Raw genomic sequence first — 15,835 nt, forward strand, 5'->3', positions numbered from 1 at the left:
AACAGTTGTGGAGGGGATCTATATCCCCATGATTCAGAGCATAATTAACAATTAATAATTAACAAGGGTTAGGGGAAAACTTCCTTGAAACTTTCCCTGGGGCAGATTATCCCATAACTGCTTCCTGCAGGGTTTTTCATCTTCCCCAAAACCGGTACTGATCACTGTTGGAGACCGGATGTTATACTACAGCTAGATGGACCTCTCCACTGGCCTGTATCACTATGGTAATTCCTATGTCTAGCTCTCTCTCACAGTTGCTATGACTCCCCCTGCAGACACTGAGTGACCTCATCTTCCTTTTGCCTTTGATCCCACTGTATAATCGACAGTTATAGCGGCCCCTATTGTGTGCTGCCTAGTGCGGTGTGAACTCAGGAGCAAGAGACACCTGTAAACACCAGCAATATGGATCAAGCAGAAGAATTATCAGACTGGCTGGCCTTGTCATAAGACCTTCAAATACAGAATACATGTAGGGACGAGGGAGTCATGATTTATTACAGAGCTGCGGGAACCTAGTGGCTCTCAGGCTGGGAGAGAGGATAATTACGAGACTATACTTACCACAATGGGTGGCTATTAGACCGAGTCTAACCCTGTAAATAGGTTTTGGTTTGGGGGAGAAAGTTAAAGTCCAGTCTGGATTCATATCAGCTCCAGGGCCCTGCAACTTGCTCCACATAGGCAGACCTCCTGAATCTCTTCAGTGGTGGGTGCTGGGGTCTGCCCATGCAGAACAATTTGCAAGAACAGAGCCTAAATTTGTTTACTTGTATCTATAGCATGTTGTGCTCTATGCTGGGAAATGTGGATTGGCTTCTACAAATCAACTTTAGATCCCGTTTTTAAAACAAATAAATAATTACGTTTCTTGTTTTCTGAAAAGTTTATGGGTTTGTTCCAACATCTGTCTGATTTTCTTATCCTTTGCTTGTATTCATACTCTCTTTCCTATGTCAAGCTTTCATCTCTTTGTTTTCACCCTTAACCTGACTGCCTTCATCAGTTACCCCCTTCTCCTCCGTTCAGGTATGGTCTGACTGCTGCTTTCCTGACTAAGCCCCCATATTTTTTATGTTAATAGTTAACAAATTTTAAGGTACAACAGCATATAATTATATTTCCCCCTTATCTCAGTTTCAGTTAATTTTTGGTACCTCATCTGTTCTTCTGTTCAGCAAATTACTTTTTTTCTATGAAGCATAATAGATATAGCTCTTTAATGAAAAATACTGCACATTATCCCATTCTGGATTTTTTTTCTGTAGTATGCATCCAAACAGCCTGTACATTGTGCTCAGCAACAAAATACATCTGGATCTTCCGTTTGTGTGTATATTATATCATTACAATTACTTTCCAGGGATTCTTTTTGATATATGCATGTGTCTTCCATTAAGATGAATGTGGACTAGATGCTACTTTAAAGTGAAGCATTATTCTATAGGCAGATGGATGAAAAGTTAGTCGGGAGTATTGAAAGTTGCTACATGGGATACCATGCAACTGAAATATGTGATATTTTCTTAAAGGTGTATTATAGCATTTAGTATGCATCCAGTTCACTTGCACAGCATTTTGATTTAAATTGTGCATGGAAAAGTTAGGGTCTATGTAAGGCACCAAACTTAATGTCTGATAATTTCTCTATTTTATGACACTGACCATTTGGTATCCGCCTCTTCATCCTAAATCAGAAAACCTACTGGTTATACCTGACCTTCTGTTGAGATGCAGCACAGCATATTAAGAGCTGGTGATTGTACAGTATATTTATTATTGTGCGTGTCTCTTCTTTGGAGATGAATATTAAAATATGTTAAACAATATTTCAGTTCTAATGATAGAGAATAGCTCTTATAGTTAAATTAACAATGGTGACTTCCATATCTTTTTTCATTCTCTATCCTGTTACAATCAGTTTTGTTACCTACTTTAAAGTGTGACTATAATTAGAAATCTGACTATATAGAAATGGCACCATCTTCTTCCTGTATGTATTCAGTTAATCTGTTTGCTTTACTTTAAAATAAAATAAAAAAAAACCAAGTTTTGACTATGGCTGAACCAACCTTGAAGGATCTGTTTCATATGTGTTACTCTGAACCAGCACCTGTAATATCTGTTTGCCAGGGATGGCTGTAAGCCATCCCCTGTCAGTCCGCTCGAAGAAGATTCAGATTCCTAAACCTGCAAGATCATTGCAGCCTGTCTCCCGAGATTTCCCCAGAAATCTCTCTCCACTCAGCTTTGCTGTCTTTTAGGTGGACAATCTGCTTTTCCTGCTACCTAATGGGTCTAGAGGATCTCTCCCATTGAAGTCTTCTGGGGGTGCCAGGCCAACCCTCGTCTTTCTTTGTGGGGGTCACTATGAAGGGTCACTTATTCCAACCTATTATGATCTTCAAAGAGGTAGCAGGAAACAACTTATTCCTTCCTTATCACCCACCCCCTTACTGGGCTGGAGAAGTAAGGAAACCCTCCCTCTCACACAGCCAACCACCATGAGATTGAGTAGCAGAAGTAGATAGCACCCTGTAAAGATTAGATGTGTGGTGGCTAGGAGTTCTTTATACCCAACACAAGATAATACATTTTGCAGATAAAGGCTAGTATTGAACTCTCTGGCAGATGTTTAATCTGGCCTGATACACAATAGATACCTTTTTAAAACTTGCCAGTTACTCTTTACTGGGTAACTTTACTTCAATGTTTATAGATTCAAGCTGTAGTGAACTGGAAATGCAGCTTATAATGCAATCTTACCTATTTGTTTAAGGTAGAATTGGCTAATTTTTAGGGTGAACACTATATGTATATTAAATGCAAAAATATATTATGCACTAGTATGGTTGTACAGTTAAAAAAATCCCAATTTCTAGAAATGCAGAAGTAAAGCTTCCCACTGACATGTTCTCAATCACAGAGCAGTAGGGAGATGCTGCTGTATTAGAGGTGTAATACTTTGGATGAAACAAAGTGAGGTCCCTTCTGCTTATTTGTGGCTTTCTGGGTAGAAGGTAGTGCTCTCCTGGCTAGCCTTCTTAAAAGAATAGGGGGATAACTTCCTATCCTAACCAATACTTACCCTCTCAGTATAACATGATCTATTGCCCAAGGCCACGGGGGAGCTATTGCTGAGCGAACTATAGTTGACATGTTAGCCTTAAACAGTCTGTCTACTAAACGTATCCAACTCTTTTTACTACTGCTGGTCAAATAATTTTTTTCTACACATTTCTTGTTACTTTTTGCATTAGTTGCTCAGTTCTTCTTATTGCATTGTTTGGATATACATCAGAGATGAAAAATACATAAAAGCAAATTCTGTTTATAAATCTAACAGTCTTTGCCAGACAGCAAATTGTAGTTACTGAAAGTTTCACTGAAGTAAATTACTGCGAGTATTTGACTGGTCTTAGCAAGAATCCTGGATCAGCAATGGGAAAGGTGACCTAATTTGCTTCTTTCCAGACTAATGGTAATCTTGCTGGGGAGTAACGCCTTTGTTTTGTGTTTTGAGATCCATAGCTTTTTGGTTGTTTTATTCTGACAAAACACAGAAACAAATTGTCATGTCCTATATTAGGATCCAGTTGCTCTAGTTACCTCCATCAACTGTTATAACAGTTCAAAATTGATTGTGATGTGTGTGTTTACAAAAAGAAATTACTTAAAGGAGCAGAAAAATCCTGAGCATCACTATATACTACTAAGTTGTAGGTGTAAAATTGTGATATGTGCAGTAATATTTTCTTAGCTGTTAAATACACATTTGTCTGTTTTATCTTGCAGTTTTCAGTGAAGATCTACATGCCAGCCTGTATTTTGTCAATGCATCTTTGCAAGAGGTAGTGTTTGCTAGCACCACAGGGACACTGGTGCCCTGTCCTGCAGCAGGGATCCCTCCTGTGACACTCAGATGGTACCTAGCAACGGGCGAGGAGATCTATGATGTCCCAGGGATCCGCCACGTCCACCCCAATGGCACTCTCCAAATTTTCCCCTTCCCTCCTTCAAGCTTTAATAACTTAATCCATGATAACACTTACTATTGCACAGCTGAAAATCCTTCAGGGAAAATCAGAAGTCAGGATGTTCACATTAAGGCCGGTAAGTATGGTTCTTTACTTCATAACTTCAAGTTGGGCAAGGGAGGAGACCATGTGTTTCTGGCTAAAAGTGGTAGCCATTGTGAACTGGAGCAAAGACTGTGGCCTAGAAGGGCAGTCTAGAGTTCTTAATAAAATCAACTGAAACAATATTGGCTTAGCCTATTTTTATAAAAGAGAAGTTAAAAGTCCCATCCCAAAGTCCATCAAGTTTCTGAAAGATGCCAAGATTCCCGCTGAACAGTTAGAGAGAGGCCATTGATCAGAATCTATTTACTCTTTAAAGAGTTAGGGATGGGGGAGATGAGGACTCTCCCTGCACTGTTGTTGGGGTTTTTTGGGGGGGCGGGGAATGAACATGTATATTGATAAATAATAATCAAATGCTATTGTAAATATATAGGAATAGCTTTATGTTTAACTTAAAGTATGCAAAGGATTTTTTGTATTGTGGGCATAGCAGTTTGGCAACTCTTTTCTGTGTTGACTGAATAAAAAGGGGTGGACTGTATAAAGGGAGAATTGATTTTAAATGTAATTAGACTCAAGTCTATTACCACTATTCTACTAGTGCACAAAACTCTAAAATCAAAATTTTAATTAAAAAAATTTGGGGGGGTCAGATCCTCAGCTGATCTAAATTGTCAAAAAGCACCTGTAACTTCAGTTTGCACTAGCTTAATCACCAGTTTACATCAGCATAATATATACCATCTGAGGATCTGTCCTAGAGTATCTGCAGTCCAGTAGCTGTATTAGAGAAATTGCAAACCATGCACAAATATAGCGCTTTGGGGTTATAGCTCTTCTTATGATTATCTGTTTGCAAACAAGGAAAATCCAGATTGTGAAGTGCATTATGCCAGTTAATAGTTTCTACTTCCTGACTTTTAGTCTTACTAATGCTAAATATTACTTCAAAGACATGCAAAGTGATAATTAGAAGGTACAAAGAAAAACTGACATCTCCAAGAAATTCGTAAAATGCATTATCCAAAACATACGGTCTACAAAAATACATGCATTTTCTGGGTAGAATATGCCTTTTTTGAGTTTATTGAATCTGTAGACAAGAGATTTGATCTTTTTAGGGAGAGCAGATGTCATATCAGCTTCCCTGTGTGGTTTTGCCAATGCATCTGTCTTTACTTCCTTGCAGTTCTTTTCTGGAGCTTCTTTTAAGCAGAAACACGAAAGTGTTGGGTGGTTTCCTCATAAAATTTTGCATGCTAATGATGCTTAAAGATTCAAATATTAGTTAATCAATTTGCAATTCTTTTGTGGATACACTAATGATCTGCCTAAAGATCTGCCTAAAGAAGACTGTATCTTGAAACCCGTGCTAACTAAGGCTCTGATGCAATGAGGTCCACGCAGCTGCAGGGACCTATGAAGCAGCTGAAAATGTGTGCATACCTCCACAGGTATATAGGTGTATATTAAGAAGTAATTGTGCAAATAGGTACTTGAATGTGCAAACCATTTTTCTGTTCCCTCTGTGGCTTGTGGGATCACCAAGACACCACCTTAGAATCTAAGGATAGTCTGTGGCACAAAGACAGCGATTTTGCTAAATAAACAAACATCAAGAGCATAAACAAAGGAAAGAAGGGAATAACTATACCCTCTGCAAAGGATGGCTGCAGCTTCTGCCCAGCCATATTTCACTCATTCTCCCCACGGTCAAAACAGTTTTCCATCCTGATAAACAGCCCAGTCCAACCGGGCTTGCATACACAAATCACAAATCCCCCCTCTTCCTCACCAACAAATTTCAAGAGTATTAGAGCTGCCATTGAGCCAGATACCAGGCTATCTCCACCATTCAGTCTCAGTCCCAGGGATATGCCCAGTCCCACAATTCTGGGAGATATATACCCCTCCTTACTATCCCTACAGAAACTGGATAATGTATTTGCAATGTATAGGAACTGGGTGATATCCCTATAAACCGGGGGCGGGGAAACTTTTTGGCCTGAGGGCCGCATCGGGTTTCAGAAATTGTATGGAGGGCCAGTTAGGGGAGGCTGTGCCACCCCAAACGGCAGGCGTGGCCTGGCCCCCACCCCCTATTCAACCCCACCCCCGCTTCTCGCCCTCTGACAGCCCCCCTGGGACTTCTGCCTCATCCCCGTTCCCTGACGGCTCCCCAAGACCCCTGCCCCATCCACCCCCCCTGCTCTCTGTCCCCTGACTGTCCCCGGACCCCCCACCCCTAACTGCCCCCTACTGCCCCATCCAACTCCCCTCTCCTTCCTGACTGCCCCCCCGGAACCCATGCTCCACCCAACCACCCCTTCTCTCTGACTGCCCCCAGAACCCCTGCCCCCATTCAACCTCCCTGTTCCCCGCTCTCTGACCGCCCTGACCCCTATCCACACCCTGGCCCCTGACCACCCTGCGAACCACCCTGCCCTCTATTCAACTCCCTCTATTCAATTCACCGGTGGCTGCCGGTGCTACAGCCGCGCTGCCCAGCTGGAGCCAGCCACGCCACTGCGCAGCACAGAGCACCGGGTCAGGCCGGGCTCTGCAGCTGCGCTGCCCCAGGAGCTCGCTGCCCCGCTGCCCGGAGCATTGCGCCAGCGGCACAGTGAGCTGAGGCTGCGGGGGAACAGCAGGAGAGGGGCCGGGGGCTAGCCTCCTGGGTTAGGAGCTCAGGGGCCAGGCAGAATGGTCCCGTGGGCCGCCAGAGTTTGCCCACCTCTGCTATAAATAGTTGGGGAGCCCTCTAGTGGGCCTCCCTATTTTCTATTGCAGGAGCCGTCAGAACGCTGCCAGAGTAGCAGTGGGTACAGATAGCAAGGCCTTGTATATTTGTATATAGTTAGTAAACACAGTTACTTGGATCCCAGCTACCAGTGTGGCCTCTGCATATCTTGTTTTGAAGAGAGCAAAGAGATGACAAAATGTAAGTTTTGGCAAAGAATACACAGTCCCCCAAAAGTTCTGACACAAAATGCTGGATCATATGGAAGCCTGAAAATGATTCTGACTTGGCCACGGCAGAAAAGAGAACGCAGTGATTAGTCAACATAAAAATGCTCTCTATTTGGTAATTAAATGCAGTATTCTGAGAAAAGGACCAACGACTGGGTCTAAGTCGTACCCCACAGCAGGTAGAGAGAAACCCTGCTGCAAGCAGGATGAAAGCTGGAGTGGCTCTTTGCTCTACCCTAGCTCCGCATAAGGTGGGTGCAGAGCCCTCTTTCCCAGCCAATTAGAGGACTTCTTAGAGCTAGACATGTGACTAATGGAATAGCCTGACACAAAGCTAGACCCTGACTGGTCAGGAGAGGCAATGAATCCCTGGCATCCATCGCAGGAAATCCCTGGAGGAAAACTTAGCCTGTCCGGCAGCTACCCTGTGGATTTTTGTGGATGGTGGAGGAGCTCAAAGGGGATGGTTGAGCTGAAATTGTTTTGGCTTTGCACATAATGTAGATAAACTTTCTGGGCCAGATCCTCAGCGGGGGTAAATGGAGGTAGGTCCATCTTGCTTTCAAGTGTTTTTTTTTCCCCCAAGCAACAGTGAAAGCTAGAGAATTTTTTTTTCCCCATGAAAGATGAGTCTCATGCAATCAAATGACTCTGGGATCTGGGCTTTAAGAAAAACAGCAAAAATCACAAGGCTCGTGATAAAAATCATGAGGCTTAGCAACATTGTGAATGCATAAAACAAAAAAGTTAGTGCATGTACACAAACAAGAACTGTCTCATGCAGTTTGGGACTGAATAATTACTTTTGTGATCTGTCTCAACCTCCTTGGATATTGCAAATTCCAAAGATTAATGGTTTGGTTTGGAAATCTGATGAACGTGTGCCCTCTCCCTTCCCATATGCCAAAATGTCAAGGTCCACATACTGTAAGTCTCCCCAGCAAGGGATTGAGGAAATGAGATTAGTTCTGCCTCTGTCAAGTTTCATTGATTTACAGGTGTTTGTGTATGTTTGCTTCTTGGAACAATTGCCCTGGAAGTGGCTTTTTTAATGACATGACAGGTTTTTGTAACTGTACAAGTAGTTCAGAAAAAATGTGAATCAGCTTGCATTAGCCCTGTTCATAATATTGTGTCATGATACCTTCTCAAAATAGCCCATGCTCTGCGAGCTATCCCTGGAGCATTAGTGGTAGGAGACAGTTAGCCACATAAAGAAGGAGATGCTTGTGCTTTGCGAGCTCTTCACTGGAGCATGGAAAGACGGTAGCTGGCTTCTTCACAAGGGAAGAGGCGTTCCAAGGTTGCTACTGTAAGAGAACAGTAACAATCCAGCAAGTCTGTGATCAGAGTTAGTAACTTTTCCTCATTATTTATAATCAGTAATATATAGGTTAATGGTGCCATCTTCTCTTAATACTTAATTTTGATTTATTTTTAGACCTGTTAACCTTTAAACTATATAATTGTCTATGCAGATTGTAAAACTCAAAAAAAAACAACTTTCCTGTTCATGAGCAGGTGGTTGCACTGTAATTTTAAACCCTTCACTATGCTTACCTTACCATTTGAATCTGGCCATATACAAGGTTTTTTTGGAGCAGTTGTAAAGAGGTCACCATTTTATGAATCCATGGCTTCTTTATTCCAGAAATATACATCCAAATACTGGGAAGCAAATACAGCCACACCCACTTAGAGTGAGTGTGTTTATACTTAAATTTTGCTCTCAGTGAATTTTTTTTGTTTAGTTTTTTGTTTTTGTTTTGTTCTGCAGGGGGAATAAAGGAAGTTTCTATACAATGGTCCCATAGCTCTACTGACTTGATTACCTTAGGGCACTGAAATTATTGTCATGGGTAATGATGACTTCTAGACCTGCGTGGCCGCTTTGCCTCTTGCTCCTTCATCTCTCTTTGTATTCACTGAAACTGGCTTCCCCCTTCTCCAACACCCCTTTTGTAGCTGCGTCCTTGTAGCGGTCTCTTCTCACACAGCCCAGATATGGAGCAGTGGTGATATTGAGCTCCTACTGTCTCACTCATGCCACTTCCCACCTTTTCCACTTCTGAACTGTACTCCATCAGGCATTAATCTCTATCTCCCTCTCCTGTTAGTTACTGTCCACAGGCTTCTCATCTCTATTTTTCATTGATTACAGTGCCTGGATTTCCTCTTCTCCCATTTATCTTCCACCCCCTACTCCAGAAATGCTCACCTATCGTATTGATCTGGTAGATGCTGTTGCCTCTTCCACTCCCTACCATCTTCCTTTGACTTTCATCTCTGGATCAATTCTCCCAGCTGCCAGGAGGGTCACTAGTACTGTTCCCACTAACGTATTTCACTATCAGAGTTTTTCTTTTCTGATCACTACTTTATTTCTTTCAGTATTGCCCACTCCACCTCCTCCCCCACTTTTCTGCTCAACCTTTGAGACTTTCAGTCTATTAACACACTTCATTTCTCTGCAAATTTGAGCACCCTTCTTCCTTACTTCTCACTCATCTCTGTTGATTCCATGGTTAGCACCTTCGACTCTTCTCTCTCCCCTCCATCCTAAATTCCTCTCTCCCATCCTTCTGGTTGTCCCACTTATCCTTGCACCAAGAGAAGGTTGGCAGCTTAATTCAATGGAACAACCATTTGGGAACTTCCCACCAGTATTGGGGGAGCCTGTGCTCCCTCTGGTAAAGTAGAATGCTCAGCTTCTGAAGGAAGTGTGCTATAAAAACCTAAACAAGCTGGCATGAGACAGAGCATCATTTTTTTTTCATGTTGTAGGGAGCCAGGGTGGCTCCCCTCCGAACCAGAGGGTAAAGAGCCACCCTCTCAGCCTGAGTGGGTGGGGCCAGGCCAAGCTTCCGCCAATCCCTGGAAGGGGAGGGATGGGAAAGGAAGTACAAAGGGTGGGGCCCTTTGCCCAGTGAGGAGAGCACCAGGGAAGGAGACAGACGCAGGCTGCTGGCTGCTCCCTCGCGATCTTGCTGCTGACCCAGGTGAGGCCCTGGGCAAGGAGGAACCGGACCGGGAGGAAGGCCTGTGGCAACCAGGACTGCCAGTCGCTGAATACCCGGAGGACCTGGAGGGGCCCTGCTGCAGCCCGGGCTGGCGTGAGTCCAACACAGAGGGGGAGCTGGAGCTGCCAGCAGCGCAATACCCGGACGAGCTGGAGGGACCAGAGAGACCCGCCGGAGAGACCGGGTAGGAAGTCGCCCAGGGGCAGAACGGCACCGTGTGGTGGGTGTGTTTGGTCAGCGGGGTGCGGACGGCCCTGCTGACCCAGCGGCAGGACCTTCGCCTCCTGCCACTGACCGGGCCCAGGGGCTGGAACGCAGTGGAGTCGGATGGGCCTGAGTTCCCCTACCCCGGCACTCCCCTGCCTGAGGGGCGCGCTACAGCCTCGTGCCGGCCCTCCCCTGCCTGAGGGGCACGCTGCAGACTCCGGCCGGCACACCTTCCCCGCTAATTCCCCAGCGCCCGAAAGGTGTGACTGAGGCCTGCCAGTGAGACCACAGCTCTCCATCGCCCCCTAGGGGCTCAGAGGACCGACTGAAACCTGTCACAATTGGTGGAGAATGCGAGCAGGCGATCCCTATCCCTGCAGAAAGGGGTTAGTGCGAGGGGGCCTCTGAAGCTCCCCTCCTGGAACGATGGAGATGGAAAGGCTTATCAAGTTCCTGGCTGAGAGCCAGCAACAGCAGCAGCACCAACTTGTACAGCAGCTGGGCGCCCACCAGCAGCAGTTGCTTCAAACCCTGGGGGCCCAGCACCAGGAACAAGAAACCCAATGCTTCCAGCAGCTTGCAACCCTGTGGCCGGGCCATGGTGGCGCTCAACCGGAGCGGGCAGCCACCCCAACCCCTTCCGCCCCACTGATCCATCTGGCCAAGATGGGGCCGGAGGATTACCCGGAGGCCTATCTAGTGACCTTCGAGCGGGTTGCCTCAGTGGCTGGTTGGGCGCCCGACCAATGGGCGACACTCCTCGCCCCATATCTGACGGGGCTGGCCCAGAAGGCTTACCGTGGGCTCCCAGATGATGAGGCCCGCATTTATGCTCAAGTGAAAACAGCTATCTTGGATGCCTTTGACATTACCCCGGAGACTTTTCGGTGACGGTTTCAGGAAAAGGTCTACCCACCGGGCGCCAGACCCCGGGCTGTGGCCCAGGAACTGAAGGACGCAGGTACCCGATGGCTCCAACCCGAGCGTCGAACCGCAGCTGAGGTGACTGAACAGGTCATCCTCGAACAATTCGTGCACATTCTTCCACCTCAGGGGAGGGCTTGGGTGTTGTGGCACCGGCCACAAAGTCTGAGCACGGCCGTCGCGCTTATGGAGGACTTCCTCGAGGCAGAGGCCGCGACAGGACCGGCCGCCCGCCCCCCAAACCCTGGACCCAACGCACAAAAACTTGAACAGAGGGGGCCCACCTCCCAAACCAACGCACCCCACCGCACCCGACGACCAGATGGCAGCAGGGCCGAGTTTTCCCAACGCCTCGAGTCCATGCCACTCTCCGGCCCTGGACACTTAACCCGACCACTGGACCCCCGTCCACTCTGCAGCCCCACTGGTGCTCCCATGCGGCCGGCGCGCCCAGAGGTAGGACCTTGTTTCCGATGTGGCGAGCATGGTCATCTGCAACGGGGCTGTCCTGCAATGGACTGCAACTTTGGCGTGGTGTACGCCGGGGAGCGACGGGCCCGTCTGCCCTCCGTGGCCAAACTGACAGCTCCCATGGAAGTTGCTGGGGTCCCTGTGGTGGGTCTAGTTGATTCGGGCTGTGGGCAGACTGTCGTCTGCCAGGCGCTCTTCTCGGACACCAAGCGGACCATTGGGGAAGTACGGATTCAGTGCATCCATGGAGACGTAAAATCGTACCCCACGGTTCGGGTCCCCATCACGGTGAACGGAGCAACTCAGTTAATGAATGTGGCGGTGGCGTCATCCCTTACCTATCCCGTGATCCTGGGCCGTGACAGGCCAGACTTCATCGGGGTGCTCCATTCCCTACCCACCAAAGAGGCGTTCGAGGGAGCCCCGCCTGAGAGGAAGACAGGACCTGACTCGAGCTCCGACCCTGGAGCTGACCCGGGTCCCACCCCAGCACCGGATGGCCTGGAAATGGCTGGTCCCCCTCCTGACCTGGTGGACTTTAGCCGGGATCAAAGGGAGGACCCTACACTCCGGTTTGCCTATGAGCAGCTGGCCCGGGTGGATGGTGAGGTCGTGGAGGCGCGGCGCACCACCCAATGGCCCCGGTTTGAACTCAACCACGAGCGGCTCTACCGCCTTGACCGAGACCCCCAGACCCAAGAGGTCCGGATCCAACTCGTGATCCCCCGCATTCATCGTCGGGCTGTCCTGAAGCTTGCACATGACATCACGGCTGCCGGCCATTTAGGGCAGGAAAAAACCGGGGCCAGGGTCCTGGCCAGGTTCTTCTGGCTTGGCGTCCACCGTGAGGTGAAGGATTACTGTGCGTCGTGCCCGGACTGCCAGCATGCAGCCCCGGCAGGGGTACGGAAGGCCCCCCTGGTCCCGTTACCAGTCGTAGGTGTACCATTTGAGCGAGTAGCAATGGACCTGGTCGGGCCTTTTCCAAAAAGTAAGGCGGGCCATCAATACATCCTCATCCTGATGGACTACGGCACCCGCTTCCCTGAGGCCGTCCCCTTAAGAAGTATCAGCGCCCGCACTATCGCAGCGGAGCTCGTGAAGATCTTCGCAAGGGTGGGCCTTCCACGGGAGATACTAACTGATCAAGGGAACAACTTCACGTCTAAGCTGTTCCGCCAGGTATGTGCCCTATTGGGGATTAAGAAATTGCAGACCTCGGTCTACCATCCCCAGACTGACGGACTAGTCAAACGGTTTAACCGGACCCTGAAGGGAATGTTGTGGCGTTTCCCCATCCAGGACCTCCGCCAGTGGGACCAGCTGCTCCCTCCTTTGCTACTGGCAATTTGAGAAGTCCCACAGGCGTCCACGAAGTTCTCCCCGTTTGAGCTCCTCTATGGGTGGCGACCCCGCGGGGTGTTGGACCTCTTGAGGGAGACTTGGGAACACAACCCGTCCGCAACACAGGGTCTCTTGCAATACATCTTACAACTGCAGGGGCGGTTGGCACGGGCGGGCGAGCTTGCGAGGGAGAACTTAAACATCGCCCAAAGAGTCCAGGAGCAGCACTACAATCGGGGCACCCAGGCTCGATCATTTGGGCCAGGGGACCGAGTACTCCTCCTGCTCCCCTCAGAGGAATCAAAGCTTTTTGCCCGCTGGCAGGGTCCGTATGAGGTCCTCCGCCAGGTAGGGCCAGTAACCTATGAGATTCGGCAACCTGGCCGCCATAAGGAAAAACAGATTTATCATGTAAACCTCTTAAAACCCTGGCAGGACCGGGAAGGGCTCCTCATTGCCCCATATCCCCCCGAACCGGAACTGGGTCCCAACCGCCCGAGGAGTCGGAAAATGGTGAGCCCCAGCTTGCAGAGACACTCACCGTCGAGCAGCAAGAACAGGCACTCTGCTTAGTAAGGGCATTCCCTAAGATGTTCACCACGAAACCTGGGCGGACTACGCTCACCTACCATGTGATCCAGACGGAACCCGGGGTGGTGGTCCGAGAGACAACCCGGCCATTGCCTAGGCGAATGCGGGAGGCCATAGAGGAAGAAGTCCAGGCGATGTTGGAGCTGGGTGTTATTGAGGACTCCCAGAGCGAGTGGCGGAGCCCCGTCGTCCTCATACCAAAGCCAGATGGGAGCCGGCGGTTTTGCATTGACTTCAGGAGGGTAAACGCCATCTCAAAATTTGACGCCTACCCGAAGCCCCACGTCGATGAGCTCCTCGACTGGCTTGGGGAGGCCTGTTATATCACCACTTTAGATCTCACTAAAGGGTACTGGCAGATCCCCTTGGATCCCAGGTCCAAGGAGAAGACCACGTTTGCCACCCCTTCAGGGTTATACCATTTCACCCGGATGCCTTTTGGCCTACATGGGGCCCCGGCAACCTTCCAGCATTTGATGGACTGGGTGATGCAACCCCACACGAGGTACGCTGCGGCCTACCTGGACGATGTGCTCATCTATGGCAATAACTGGGAGGAACATCTTAACCAAGTAGCGGCAGTCCTCCGGGACCTCCGTGCAGCCGGGCTTACGGCCAATCCAAAAAAATGCCGAATCGGGTGAGAGGAAACCACTTACCTGGGGTACACCTTGGGCCGGGGACAGGTCCGCCCCCTCATCGGGAAAGTCCAAGCACTCCAGGAATGTCCGGTGCCGACCACGAAGAGGCAAGTGCGTCAATTTTTGGGCTTAGCTGGTTATTACCGGCAGTTTGTACCCCACTTCGTAAGCATTACGGCCCCGCTAACGGAGCTCTTGACCAAGGACAGTCCCCGCCGGATGCATTGGTCTGATGAGTGCGAGACGGCCTTTCGAACCATCAAAGAATGGCTGTGTAGCGATCCAATACTCTTCAGCCCTGACTTTCATCGTGACTTTATTGTTCAGACTGATGCCTCAGGCGTCGGGCTTGGGGCGGTCCTCTCGCAGGAGGTGGAGGGGGAGGAACACCCGATTGTTTACCTCAGTCGGAAGCTGTTTCCCAGAGAATGGACCGGGTAGGAAGTAGCCCAGGGGCAGAACGGCATCGTGTGGTGGGTGTGTTTGGTCAGCGGGCGCGGATGGCCCTGCTGACCAAGCGGCAGGACCTTTGCCTCCCGCCACTGACCGGGCCCAGGGGCTGGAACGCAGTGGAGTCGGATGGGTCTGAGTTCCCCTACCCCAGCGCTCCCCTGCCTGAGGGGCGCGCTACAGCCTCATGCCGGCCCTCCCCTGCCTGAGGGGCACGCTGCAGACTCCGGCCGGCACACCTTCCCCGCTAATTCCCCAGTGCCCGAAAGGTGTGACTGAGGCCTGCCAGTGGGATCATAGCTCTCCATCGCCCCTAGGGGCTCGGAGGACCGACTGAAACCTGTCACACATGTGGAGACTGTTTCTCTTGGAAAATGATTTTCCCCTTACACCATGAATTAACTGGAGGATGAACATTGAAATGTGATGGCGTATAGTATAGTATTGGAGTAAGCAAGAGGATCTTGGAGTTTTTTCAGGGAGACCCTTCAGATCAGCAGTGTAAATTTATTTCAGATTTACCAGCCAAGACACAAAATTTACTTTCTTACCCTTGCCGTTAGGATGAAGAAAGTCTAATAATATTTTACTTGCCTGCCTAATTTGTCTTTATCCTGGGTGAATTGTGAAAGACCAATGCAAGAACTGCAGCAGGGCACGATCCCAACATTTTGGGTTTGTGGCTTTGACTAAGCCTGCTGTAAGACATGTGAAAGTGAAAGGGCTGATGGGCATGAGCTCATCTTCTGATTTCCTTTATAAAGGTTGAGGAAATGTGTTGTCTACATTCAGTCCTTGGGAAAATGATACCCATCTGCCTTTCCAGACAGGACTTCTTTCTATTTAATTCTACATTGGCTTTACCATCTCCCTCATTAACAAAAACTCACTATTCTTCCATTTTAGTTTTACGGGAACCCTACACAGTTCGTGTGGAGGACCAGAAAGCCATGAGAGGCAATGTAGCGGTCTTCAAGTGCATTATCCCCTCCTCTGTGGAGGCATACATCACTGTTGTCTCTTGGGAGAAAGACACAGTCTCACTTGTCTCAGGTAGGCTTTAATGGCTTTCTTTCCCTATTGGATATGGTTTCTGTGTTTTCCATAATGCTCAATGGTTCCTTTGTGTTGA

At 48.4% G+C, this 15,835-nt stretch overlaps 1 protein-coding gene across 2 annotated transcripts in view; it reads left to right on the forward strand.

Annotated features, from left to right (window-relative positions):
* The window catches only part of DSCAM (DS cell adhesion molecule), a 645,287-nt gene that overhangs the window by 88,189 nt on the left and 541,263 nt on the right, over nt 1-15,835 (forward strand). For both annotated transcript variants that reach the window (XM_048866321.2, XM_048866302.2), the window contains exons 2-3: nt 3,799-4,116; nt 15,610-15,756. In XM_048866321.2, the coding sequence (XP_048722278.1) occupies nt 3,799-4,116; nt 15,610-15,756 (465 nt within the window). The remainder of the gene's footprint in view (nt 1-3,798; nt 4,117-15,609; nt 15,757-15,835) is intronic.

This window comes from Caretta caretta, chromosome 1 (genome assembly GCF_965140235.1).
Source record: "Caretta caretta isolate rCarCar2 chromosome 1, rCarCar1.hap1, whole genome shotgun sequence".
Taxonomy (NCBI): domain Eukaryota; kingdom Metazoa; phylum Chordata; order Testudines; family Cheloniidae; genus Caretta; species Caretta caretta.